Source organism: Sorex fumeus, unplaced genomic scaffold (genome assembly GCF_029834395.1).
Source record: "Sorex fumeus unplaced genomic scaffold, SorFum_2.1 ptg000038l, whole genome shotgun sequence".
Classification (NCBI taxonomy): Eukaryota; Metazoa; Chordata; class Mammalia; order Eulipotyphla; family Soricidae; genus Sorex; species Sorex fumeus.
Genome location: NW_026606095.1, coordinates 7,504,397 through 7,517,581, shown reverse-complemented (window position 1 = coordinate 7,517,581; position 13,185 = coordinate 7,504,397). Strand labels below are relative to the sequence as shown.

General features: G+C 43.1%; 1 protein-coding gene across 2 annotated transcripts in view; it reads left to right on the top strand.

Annotated features, from left to right (window-relative positions):
• The window catches only part of OSTF1 (osteoclast stimulating factor 1), a 58,987-nt gene extending 51,259 nt beyond the window's left edge, over window positions 1-7,728 (top strand). The window contains exons 9-11 of one of the 2 annotated variants that reach the window (XM_056118748.1): window positions 130-228; window positions 6,704-6,734; window positions 7,117-7,728. In XM_056118748.1, the coding sequence (XP_055974723.1) occupies window positions 130-228; window positions 6,704-6,734; window positions 7,117-7,156 (170 nt within the window). In that variant the 3' untranslated portion in view covers window positions 7,157-7,728. The remainder of the gene's footprint in view (window positions 1-129; window positions 229-6,703; window positions 6,735-7,116) is intronic. The other variant, XM_056118749.1, reaches the window with a different exon arrangement.
• Window positions 7,729-13,185: the final 5,457 nt, after the last annotated feature.

Genomic DNA, 13,185 nt, shown 5'->3' with positions numbered 1-13,185 from the left:
GCTTGGCGCTAATAGTTCTCTACTTCTTTTTGCCAAAAGTGATTCGTTTTAGTGGAAGGAAGACAGACTGCTGCTGCTAGATAATATTCAAAAAGATTCATTTTATTTACTGTACTTGTCTTGGGGTAGGTGCTCGAACAGACTTAAGAAACAATGAGAAGAAGCTGGCTCTGGACATGGCCACTAACGCGGCCTGTGCGTCCCTCCTGAAGAAGAAGCAGGGAGCAGGTAATTGGCTTCAGTTCTTTGTCCTCTGGGGCCGTCAGGATGAATATGAAGGGAAATTATTTCTTTGCTAAACTCTGTAGGTCAGTTCTGAGTTTAGATTTTTGTGTTTTTGGTCTATATCGGAACTCCCAATATAGCAGAATACCCTCCTTTTTGTTTTGTTTTGTTCTGGGACCGCACCCGGCAGTGCTTATGGTTTATTTCTCATTCTAGACTCAGGGATCACTTTTGGCGGGCTCAGTGGACTATGTGGGGTCCTGGGGACCGAACTTGGGTCAGACACATGCAAAGCAAATGCCCTCCCTGCTGTCCTGTCACTCCAGCCCCAGAATACCCCCTTGCAAACAAATTTGCAGGGACAACTCCTGTTTTAATTGTTAAGTTACATAATTGTTTGATTTATTTTTTTCCTTGCAGTAAAGTTCTAGACACTGCCAACACCATGATTCGGGAACTGTGTTCTCTGTTTCCTCTTTTCAGCTCTGTTTTTAGGACGAGTTATCTTTAAAGGGTTTTAAATAAAGTGACAGAGAGTCCCACCATTATGTTTTCTTTACATTTTAAAGGTGGGAAACACTGTCATCAGAATTACTCTAGACATTTTGTATATTTTGTTACCTAGTCATGGCACTGTGGGTGATTCTCCCCCCCCTCCCCGATTTTGTTGTGTTTTTCTATGTGGCTGATTTTTTAAATTAATGATTTAAAAAATTTAATCATTGTGAGATACACAGCTGTTTATGATTGGATTTCAGTCAAACAATGTTCCAATTCCAATATCCATCTTTTCACCAGTGTACATTTCCCACCACCAATTTCCCAATGTCCCCAGTTTCCCTCCCGTACCCCCCCCCCCACCTCTATTGCAGGCACTTTTCTCTCTCCCTGTCTGTCTGTCTCCATCTCTGTCTCTCCCTGTGCCTCTGTCCCTGTCTCTCTCTCCCTCCCCCCTTTGGGAATTATGCTTTGCAATATAGATACGGAAAGGTTACTCAGTTCTTGTCCTCTTGTCCAGATTGATCATTTCTAACTATTATTGTCACATTGGTCTCTTCTCCCAACCGTGGACCACTCCTCCTGGCCTCTATTTTTCCTGGCCTTGTATATTAGTCTCATACATTTTTTTTGTTGTTGTTGTTAGTGAAACACCATGAGGTACAGTTGTAGACTTACAAATTTTTGTGCTTGGGTTTCGATTATACAATGATCAAGTACCCATCCCTCCACCAGTGCCCATTTTCCACCACTACAGATCCCAGTATCCCTCCCACCCCCATACCCCTCCATCCAACCCTGCCTCTGTGGCAGGGCATTCCCCTCTGTTCTCTCTCTCCTTTTGGGTGTTGTGGTCTGCAAAAGAGACATTGAGTGGCGATCATGTTCGGTCCATAGTCTACTTTCAACATGCATCTCCCATCCTGGGAGGATCCTCCCAAAACCCTTTATTTGGTGCTCCCTTCTCTATCTGAGCTGCCCTTTCCCCTAGAATGCCCGGCTGGCCTCTAAGCCATGGAGTAATTCTCCTGGTACTGATCTCGGCTATTCTTGGGTATTAATCTCCTATCTTGTTACTTTATGTTCCCCAGATGAATGCAATCTTTCTATGTCTATCCCTCTCTTTCTGACTCATTTTGCTTAGCATGATACTTTCCATATTGTACCACTTGTATGTAAATTTCATGACTTCATCTTTTCTAACAGCTACGTAGTACTCCATTGTGTAAATGTACCAAATTTTCTTTAACCAGTCATCTGTTCTTGGGCATTCAGGTTTCTTCCAGTTTCTGGCTATTGTAAAGAGTGTTGCAATGAACAAACAAGTGCAGATGTCACTTCGACTATACATTTTTGCCTCTCTGGGATATATTCCCAGGAGTGGTATTGCTGGGTCAAATGGGAGTTCAATTTCTAATTTTTGGAGAATCGTCCATTCTGTTTTCCAAAAGCGCTGAACCAGTCGGCATTCCCACCAGCAGTGAAGGAGTGTCCCTTTCTCACCACATCCTTGCCAGCACTGGTTGCTTTTGTTGTTTTGGATGTGGGCCAGTCTCTGAGGTGTGAGATGGTATCTCATTGTGGTTTTGATCTGCATCTCCCTGATGATTAATGATGTAGAGCATTACATTTTTTTTAATATCCCACAGATGAATGCAGTTATTCTGTATCTGTCCCTCTGCTAACTCATTTCACTCTTTCAGTGGCTGATTTTAGAGGTAAAATTTCTGTGGCCCTTCTTAAAGATAAGACATTGATTGATGTTGCAGAGAATGGGCTTGCGAAAAGCAAAGGAGAGTTTGTGTTAAAAAGTGTAAAACACTCGTGATCACTGGACGAGGCTGCCTGTGTATTTTAGCCTTTCAGTGTGTACCTGTTGAATGGGTCCAAGATTTACTCTATGGTGATCATTCCTGAGAGAAATCCTGGGAAAATCTGCCTTGAACTCACCATGTTCCTTCCTTTTCACCCACTGTCTCCTCTCCTGTTTACACTTTTCATTTCCTGTCCTCCTCCTGGCTCAGATTTTATTTTATTTTACTGACTTTTTGGGTCACACCTGGCGATGCTCTGGGGTTACTCCTGGCTCTGCACTCAGGAATTACTCCTGGCGATGCTCAGGGGACCATCTGGGATGCCAGGGATTGAGCCGGGTTGGCCGTGTGCAAGGCAAATGCCCTACCCATTGTACTATAGCTCCTGCCCCTCCTGGCTCAGAGTTTAAGGTGGGGGGGGGGGGGCGGGAAGAAAAACCAACAAGATTTGGTTGGAGCCATTGGCCTTTTTCTCACTACACAGATCTTTCTCTTGTCTTTGCCACTTCATACACGAATGTATTTAACGGTCACTTGGAAGAATAGGCGGATAATGACACACATTTCCATTGCCTTTGTTTTGAACAGAACTGTCAGTTTTCACAAGTTTTTTTTTTTTTCAATTGCTGCTCATTCCACACCTCCATTTTGTTGTGGGTCTAAGGGTTAGACTGCTTCTCGTTGGTGAGGAAATAGCTTTTGAGAAATACCCATTATGGAGGCCCAGCGCATTTGTTTCCATTTTAACTCGAGGCTGTTATCATTTTCAGAATTCTCATAACTTATGTAATGAGATCCTGATATCCGTTTTTAGCATTTGAATTGAATTTTCTTTTATTTGTAAGCACTTGGGAACCTTACTTCTCTCCTAGGCATCATTTTTTTTTTTAAAGGTAATGTCTCCTGCTCCATATCTATTTCCTAGCAAAAGAAATGAAAGATTTTGTCAGTGCCTTTATCTCCTGCTTGATTCTATCCAAAATGGCATATAATTCCTGCCCTTCATGGCTTCAGGGAGCTTGCCAGCACTAATCCTATTCAAGTGTCAGCAAAATTCAAATATAGCTTCTTGCCACAAGAATCTCTTACTCCTTTTATCTTTTATTACTGATAGATTTTTCTTCCAAATTTTTCTTTTTATGTTTCGCCCTATCGTTATACCCAGGAAGCGCTTTGGGACTCTTGAGTTGGTTAAGCCATGAGAGTGCACTGTGAGAACAAGCCTGGCCAAGAAGCCATTCCTCAGGCATGCCTCCCTGTGGGCACTGCTGACTCCCTGAATGAAAGGTGCCAGCTGAACATTGTGCCCAGCTGTGAGTTTGACTGGGAAGAAATTGATGCAGCCAGTGGGAGACACTTGCACTGAGACACGTCTACCGTCGCCTTGGTCGACTCAGGAAGTGGCATTGTGGCCTAACTTCTTGCTTTGCCACTGATTTCCTGTTGCCATAGGGGGCCCTCCTGAAATTCTGACCCAGGAGTGAGGTTTTGTAAGAGTTAGAGGCTATGAACCTCAGTCATATTCTTTTCTCTTTTTTAAATTTTATTTTATTGAATCACCGGGAGCTACAGTTACAAGCTTTCGTGGTTGAGTTATAATCATACAGTGTTCAAACACCCATCCCTCCATCAGTGCACATTCCCTACCTCCAATCTCCCCAGTATACCCCACCTTTTTCTCACCCTCCTCCTGCCTCCATGGCAGACGGTTTGCCACAGACTCTCTCTCTACTTTACCTCGGGCATATTCTGAGCTTGATGGTGTCAGACAAGGAACGTACTGCACTTGGTGGGGACCAGGAACGTACTGCACTTGGCGGGGCAAGGAACATACTGCACTTGGTGGGGATAGGCAAGGAAAAGACTTGCGCCAGTCGGTTTTATGCACGAGTTTCCACATGAGCAGCTGAAGAAGGGGAAGGCAGTTGGCCAACACTTCTTCCTTTTTTCTCCCTCAGCTTTTCTGCAATCTTGGTAGAACGACACTGGAGGTAGTGGCCCCTTTTTCTCTGTTCACTCTAAGTGTCTTTAATCTGCTTCCAAATTTGTACTGATTAAGTTATGGATCCCATAAATAGGTAACCTTAGGGCCTGAGCCAAGAAGTGAACTCTTGTATTTGTTATAAGTTTTTTTTTGTTTTGTTTTGTTTTCTGGGCCACATCCGGCAGTGCTCAGGGGTCACTCCTGGCCTTGCTTGGGAGACCATCTGGGCTGCTGGTTCAAATCTGCATCAGCAAGGCAAACACTCTACCCACTATCCTGTATCTCTGGCTGTCTTGTTAAGCATTTTATACATTTTCATGTTATATTTTTCATGATTTTTTCCCTTCTTGTTTCATTTCCTCAGTCATCCAACTAAAAAAAGGTTCACTTCTTAGCCCGATAAGTACCCCTGGTAGGGAACTTGCCTTGCATGCAGCTGACCCGGGTTTGATCCCCAGCATCCCATATGGTCCCTCAAGCACCACCAAGAGTAATTCTGAGTAGAGCCAGGGATAATCCATGACCATCACGAGATTGACCCAACCCCCTCCCCGCCATCACCCCCCAAAAAGCACTTCTTAGCCAGAGATCACTTAGAATAGGTTCTTCTTTACACCCAGCTGCCTCTTAGGACCCTCTGCATCTTGAAACTGACATGTAAATGTAATCAGACAGTATTTTTTTTTTTTTTTTGGCTTTTTGGGTCACACCCGGCAATGCACAGGGGTTATTCCTGGCTCTGCGCTCAGTAATTACCCCTAGCGGTGCTCAGGGGACCATATGGTATGCTGGGAATCGAACCCGGGTCAGCTGCATGCAAGGCAAACGCCCTACCCGCTGTGCTATTGCTCCATTCACTATGTTTTTTTTTGATATCTAACTTCTTTCACTCTGTTGCCCTGAAACCCATCCATCTTTTGTGTTTATCTCTCTACCACTTATTCACTGCTGGCCTTGGTGCTGGCTGTGGCTTTTGTGAGTCTAGGACCTGAGTGAGACAGACCAGTGGAAGTAAAGTAGGAGATGTGGGAAGTGCTCTTCGGAGAGATAGTCCCATGTTCACCCTGCCCCCAGGACTGTGACAAGGAGACACTGGGCACTGTGCCCCTGGGATGTTTCCAGAGAAATTGCGACTCAGAGCAGTTCGTAAGAGGAAGGAAGGGGATAAATTGACTTTGCTCAGCCCATTTCTACCTCTTGTTTTACATTTAGAGAGAGTGTACGATGGCAAGTGATCTTGCTTCTAGAAAAAATGAGGTTAAAATAAAAAGCAGAAGAAAGCATTGAAGGACAAAGACCATCTTAAATGATCAGAATGGAGGATTGTGGCAGCAAAGTAGAAGGGGAAAGAACTTTGCTGTTTCTCTTTGTCTTTTGTTTTATTTTATTTATTTTTTTGCTTTTTGGGTCACAACCAGCGATACACAGGGGTTACTCCTGGCTCTGCACTCAGGAATCACCCCTGGCGGTTCTCAGGGGACCATATGGGATGCTGGGAATCGAACCTGGGTCGGCCGCGTGCAAGGCAAACGCCCTACCCGCTGTGCTATCGCTCCAGCCCCTGTCTTTTGTTTAAAAAGGGGCCCAATAGCAGAGCAGTTAAAGCACTTACCTTTCATATGGCCAACCTCTGCTTTGTTCAAGCTCTATGTATGGTTCCCTCTGCCCCTCCAGGAGTGATCCCTGAGCACAGAGCCAAGAGTAAGTCCCGAGCACTGCTGGGTGTGGCTTAAAGACAAAAACAAAATATTGCTGTCGGATCCTCGCTTTATGGCACGACAGTGATTTCCCAATTTGTTTTTTTGTATTTTCTTTACCAGACTAGGATTAATTCATGTCTTCAGTGAGCCATGATTTTGCTGTTACAGCTTATATTTATTGACTTCTAACAGTTCTTGCATTTAAACCTTCTTTTGAAAATGATGCCAACTTTAACTTGTTGCAATAGGAATTTGACCAGTCAGTTGAATAGTTGCACAATGAAAACACAAACGTCTTCCCTCTCAACTGCTGCAGGACTGATTTCTCACACAGCGGGGTCCAGCTCTCTCTTTCAGTTTTTTCTTTTTTTTTTCTTTTTCAGTTTCATTCTTTTGCTTCTATGGTTTATCAGTGTTTCTGAAATAAAACGGAAGCTTCTGTAATTTCATTCTCTTTCTTTGCCTTTTCTCCCCTTTATTAGTCCTCTTTCTATCCAGTGACCTTGCGGACAGGTAAGGCCACCAGCTGTCGTGTGCACTTGTCACTGGGTGAGGAGGTTGTTGCCAAGTGCCGGGACGTCTGGTGTGTCTGTGTTGCTCTTGGTGTGTATAATGGTGTCGTTGCATAAGAACTGCTGGTCCTGTAGCTCTGTGATTTACTGGTCTGCACGTCTAAGATGCATGCGGACTTGTGTATTTGTTCAGTTTTCTGGCAGTAGACACTCAGCAGCAAGGCTGAAAAAGCTCAAACCAAAAAAAAGATCCTCAGGCAAAGTACAGTGCTTGGGTCAGAGGGAAGAATCTAATTTGTTCGTTTGTCGGGAGCATCAAAAGGGAAAAGAGAATTCAAGCCACTTGTAATTTCTCTATTTTGCTTTCTTCTCATTTTTCAAAGATGCAGTTCGAACATTAAGCAATGCAGAGGACTATCTTGATGATGAAGACTCTGATTAATTCCCTGCCGGAGCGTGGAGATCTCAAAATTCTGTTGCTTTTGCCTTTCCAACCCTTGCCTTTGCGAGAAGAAAAGAGTGTTGGTAAATTAAAAAAAAGTATTCTATATGAGTGTGGCAGAATTTCCCTGTGTTTGAGTGGAACCTGTAAATTCATTGTTCATAGTTGCTACTTTCAATTTACCTTGAAGTGCTGGTCACCCTTAGGTCATGGTTACTTTGAAAACCACAGTACATTTTTGTTCTCCGGCATGGGACTATAAGAGATTTATGTCTATTTATCGAGCTAAAGAAATTTAAGGTTTTTCTTTAAAAAGAGGGTGTGGATTTTTAGTTAAAATTCTTTACCTCAAGATGACCTATTTTGAGTCGACTTTCTTTTTTTCCAAAGGGAGACAAGCTTGTTGTAATAATGAATCAGAAGAATTAACACAAAATTGTCAGCTGTTTTGACAAAAATAAACATTTCCAGTGATGGTCTTTTGCCAGCTTTTGCGTATTCATTTTTGTCACCCTTTGCTAATAAAGATTTTTGTTATTTGTGTGTCGATAAAGACAGTTTTATTCTTTAATTATATTTTATATTTATTAGCACAGAAGAATCAGAATAGCCAAACTTATGCTTAGCTGTCTATACTGCTAGATAAAAACTATTGAGAAGGTAGCCTTTCTAATAAAATAGAGACCTTTAATAGTGATGAACTCTCAGTTTTGACTCCAAGGTGAAAGAAACCCTGAGACTCATTAGACTGTGCTTAAGGTTTGGAAGGTTGAAAAAAAAATAAGGTCCAGGAGGTAGCCCAAGTCAATGAAGCACCCCTCAACACCTCCAGCAACCCCCTCAAGTAACCTCTGAGAACCAGAATCTCCAGATTTTTCTTCCTCTTCCCCTCCATAAGGGGTTAAAAATTGGAGTTCCTGGGCCAGAGACAACTCTATAGGCTGAACTCACACTACACATACTGGAGACTCTGATTTGATCCCTGGTACTGCATGGTCTCCTAGCAATGCTGTGTGTGGCCCCCATTCTAATAACAAATGATATATAACACACACACACATATATATATATATTTTTTTTTTTCCCTATCGATGGAAGATGTCCTCATTTTCTAAAATGGAATAAGTAGGCAAGTGGTGTCATGAAATAATTTTTTGCTCTCGTTTTTTTCTATGATAACATTTGTTTTCTAGCACAAAAAGATTTGAATTCGTTTTTTCGTTTCAGAATTTTAATGTTATCAATAATATAGTAATAAACATCACTGTACATCACTTGATCACTTAATCACTTGACATCCCATTACTCATTGATTTGCTGAAGCAGGCGCCAGTAACGTTTCCATTCATCCCTGTCACATGCTAGTGCAGCCCAATGGCGTCTGCTCGATCTAGGAACACGAAGAGCCTCAAACCGATCGTTCAGGGTCTGGACGAAGAAGTCTGACCATCTCATAGGTGGGCGGTCACACGATCTTTTTTTTTTATTTTTTATTTTTATTAGTGACAAACCAAGAGGTACTGTTATAGACTTACGAATTTTTGTGCTTGGGTTTCAATTATACAATGATCAAATACCCATCCTTCCACCAGTGCCCATTTCCCACCACCACGGGTCCCATTATCCCTCTCACCCCCCATTCCCTCAATCCCACCCTGCCTCTGTGGCAGGGCTTACCGTTTTGTTCTCTCTCTCCTTTTGGGTGTTGTGGTTTGCAAAAGAGGCATTGAGTGGCGATCATGTTTGGTCTGTAGTCTACTTTCAGCATGTTTCTCCCATCCTGGGAGGATCCTCCCAACACCCTTTATTTGGTGCTCCCTTCTCTATCTGAGCTCCCTTTTCCCCTAGCTTGTGTGGCTGGCCTCCAAGCCATGGAGTAAACCTCCTGGTACTAATCTCAGCCACTCTTGGGTGTTAGTCTCCTATTTTGTTACTTTATGTTCCCCAGATGAATGCAATCTTTCTATGTCTAAAAGATTTGAATTCCTGCAGAGAGCTTTTGTAGTATGAAAGTAACACTTCATTTGGAGATTGTGATTTTACATCACTAAAACAATAGTACTAAGAATGATGACCTTTGTCAGTGGTCTAGCTTCCAGACTTTAGACCCGTAAGTATTGTAAGAAATTTCAGCACTAATTTCAGAAAACACTTTTTAGTGAAGAGAAGGAAATGTTTTGAAGATGAAAGTGGTTTAACTCAGGAAATGAATAACTAATTAGGTTTTTTTTTTTTTTTATCTGTGACCCTGGTTTTTCTTACAGTGGGTGCAGAGAGAAAGGGTACTCTGAGATCAACCTGTTTGGGGTCTTTCAGATACCCCAACTACATTTTAGTAGAAAGTAAGTGATATCAAAGGATGAGGACAAAATTTGAAGTCAATAGAAGAGGGTTTTTGTTTTCAAAAGAAATGTTATTGAACTTAGGTTTATAATTTATAATCTTCCTAAACATATAATGAAGATAGGAAATCTAAAATTAGTTTGGGGCTCCAGAGAGTTAACTCAGAAGGTTGAGTGTCGGTAGCATGTGGTTCCCTGAGCATCACCAGAGTAAATGCCCCATATGAGAACTGGGGGCAACTCCTGAGCACCATTGGAGTGGCCCTGCTACCTCTCCCCAGACGTTATAGTTGATCCTGAATAATATGGGGAACAGAAACTCTGTACATAGAACTTTTGACTCCCCCAAACTGAACTGCTCTTAACCAAAAAAGTTTACCTATAATTTAGTAATTTAACACATATTTGCACGTCACATGTTCTATAAACTGTATTCTTACAATAAAGTAAGCTAGAAGAAAAACAGTGCCTTTGGCTTCCCCCCCCTAGTTTTTGGACCATAACCAGCTTGTGCTTAGGGCTTACTCCTGGCTCTGTGCTCAGGGACCACTCCTTCTTGCAATACTCACGGGACCATATGGGATGCTGGAGATCAAAACTGGGTCGGCTGCCTGCAAGATAAATGCCCTACCCATTGTACTCTCACTTCAGCTGTAATGACAGATAATGCTTTTAAGAAAAAAAAAAGGAGAAAAAATGAATTCACAGTCCTCTACTGTATTTGATAGTTTTTCATAAACCGTTTCCATAAATTTATATCATCTATTTATAAGAAAATGCACGTATAAGTGGATTCCCTAATTGAACCAACTAATCTCTTCTCACACAAATGAAATGATTGGGTTCTTTTTATTATTCTTTTGTTTTTTCTTTGGGGGCCATACCCAGCAGTGTGCAGAGGTGTTTCCTGGCTCTGTGCTCAGGAATAACTCCGGGTGGTGCTTCCCAGGGGCCCAGGTTAGTGCCAGGGATTAGATGGGTTGACTATATGCCAGGTAAGCACTTGATCCTTTTAGTGTCTCTCCAGACCTTGGGCTGGAGCGATAGCACAGCAGGTGGGGCATTTGCCTTGCACGCAGCTGACCCCGGTTCGATTCCTCCGCCCCTCTCAGAGAGTGCGGCAAGCCACCGAGACTATCCCGCCTGCACGGCAGACCCTGGCAAGCTCCCCGTGGTGTATTGATATGCCAAAAACAGTAACAACAAGTCTCACAATGGAAATGTTACTGGTGCCCGCTCAAGCAAATTGATGAACAATGGATTGACAATGCTATAGTGCTACAGGTTTTTTTTAGAGATTGTTTCATGCTGAACTCAGCAACAAAATCTGTTCTAGGAACTTGCCACCACTCTCTCTCTGCAGACCTTTGGTTGTCTTCTGCTGGTTTTGCGGAAACTTGAGCTCTTTGACAGCCGGTGTGATCTGGATGCCTTCTCAGCTTTTCTAGAAAGTCCTTTATACAGAAAAAGCCTTGTAGTCTTTTGGATAGTGATGCTTGTGCAGTTCAAGGCCCAGTAGCTCCAGGCGAAGGGCCAGTTTTTTTTTTTTTTTTTTTTTGCTTTTTGGGTCACACCCGGCGATGCGCAGGGGTTACTCCTGGCTCTGCGCTCAGGAATTACCCCTGGCGGTGCTCAGGGGACCACATGGGATGCTGGGAATTGAACCCGGATCGGCCGCGTGCAAGGCAAACGCCTTCCCTGCTGTACTATTGCTCCAGCCGCGCGAAGGGGTCAGTTTTAAGTTTCCCACTTGAGTTTCTCTGGGGGCTGGTCTGCTCTGAGTTTTCTGCCGTTGGGCTGTCTTGGTGTCATTTTCTGTATTTGTTTCTGTTCCAAGCCCCACACTGCCTGCTATGTTCAGTAGATTAGCTGGGAAGTGATGAGCAAAAAAGTGGTTGCCCTCTTTTTCTTTTTGGTTTCCTTTGATCTTGGGCTGGAGCGATAGCACAGCGGGTAGGGCGTTTGCCTTGCATGCGGCCAACATGGCCGACTCGAGTTCGATTCCTCGACCCCTCTTGGAGAGCCTGGCAAGCTACCAAGAGTATCTCTTCCACACAGCAAAGCCTGGCAAGCTACCCGTGATGTATTTGATATGCCAAACACAGAAACAATTGTCACAATGGAGACGTTACTGGGCCCACTGGAGCAAATTGATGAACAACAGGAGGACAGTGACAGTGACAGTTCCTTTGATCTTAGAAAACAAGTGAGAAATTATTCTGTAAAGAGTTCTCAGGTAAGGGAGAAGGCAGCTCAGATAGAGAGGGGAGCACCAAGTAAAGGGTGTTGGGAGGACCCTTCCAGGATGAGAGATGCATGTTGAAAATAGACTATAGACCGAACATGATAGCTACTCAATGCCTCATTTGCAAACCACAGCACCCAAAAGGAGAGAGAGAACAAAAGGGAATGCCCTGCCACAGGAGTGGGGTGGGATGGGGGGGTGGAGGGGTGGCGGGAGGGATGCTGGGAGCATTGGAGGTGGGGAATGGGCACCTTTGGAGGCATGGGTACTCAATCATTGTATTACTGAAACCCAAGCACAAAAATTTTTAAGGTCAACAAATGTACCACATGGAGTTTTACTAAAAAAAAGTTCTCAGCTAATTTTTAGTAGAGAAAAAGGCAATCTTTCTATTTGTTCTCTTGATAAATTTTCTCTTATGGAATTGCTAGTAACTGGCACTTCTTGCTGTGAGCGCTGTTTTTCTTGTCTTTATTAGTCATTTTTATTTCCTGATAGCATCTAGATTTATTTCCATCACATCATTTATTTTCATCAGATCACCAGCATTTCCTTGCTGACTTTGATGTGGGGTTTGTTCTCTGATTTTCCTGTTGTAAATATGTATGGGACAGTAATGCACAGGGCAGCCATACATTCCGCATTGAAATTCTGATGTATCTGATGACTAAAAGTTGAGGTCTCGGTGGGAGAAGTATTGCAAAAAATTCCTCTCCGTATTTTAACTGAAAGTATAGCTTTGACAGAGTTTTATTTTAAGTGAAGAGAAAAAAGGCTAACCACAAATTCATGGTTAGTTTCAGTTTATTTCTTAATCACAAACCTCCCCATATGCCCCTTCTTTAAATAACATAAACTTAAAAAACAAAACTACCGTTTATTAAATGCCTAATCTGCCCATTCCTATGCTAGGCACTTTCATAGACATGATCTCATTTGATCATTAATGGTCCCATCTGAGGCAGAAAAGCTGAGGTTTGAATCATGTAACTGGCTCAAGGTCACACTGCTTGAAGGTATGTGGGCCGAGCAGGAGAGTGGACTCCAGTCTCCAGACTTCTTACAGGGTGGAAGTGATCTTTTAAATGAGAATTTCCTTTCTTCAGTGCTCTTTTGTTCTGGGAAATACCAGCTATAAGTGGCATGTGTCTTGAGTACAGATGGAAAGAGGGAACTGTTCATGGATCCGAGTAAAAGTCCACCCTAGTCCCGTTCTTAGAGAGATCACAGGGGATTGTGCAAGTCCGTAGAGCACATATGAAGGGAAATTTGAGGTGTGAACCCCAAGTTCACTTTATTCAGAGCTACAGAAGTTGCCACACACATGGTCCATTCATTTGTGCTGAGCTATTTCTCTGACCTGTCAGGAGTGGTGGGAGAGTCATACTGAGCCGGTCAGGAAATAGAGGAGGGGAGAGATCTG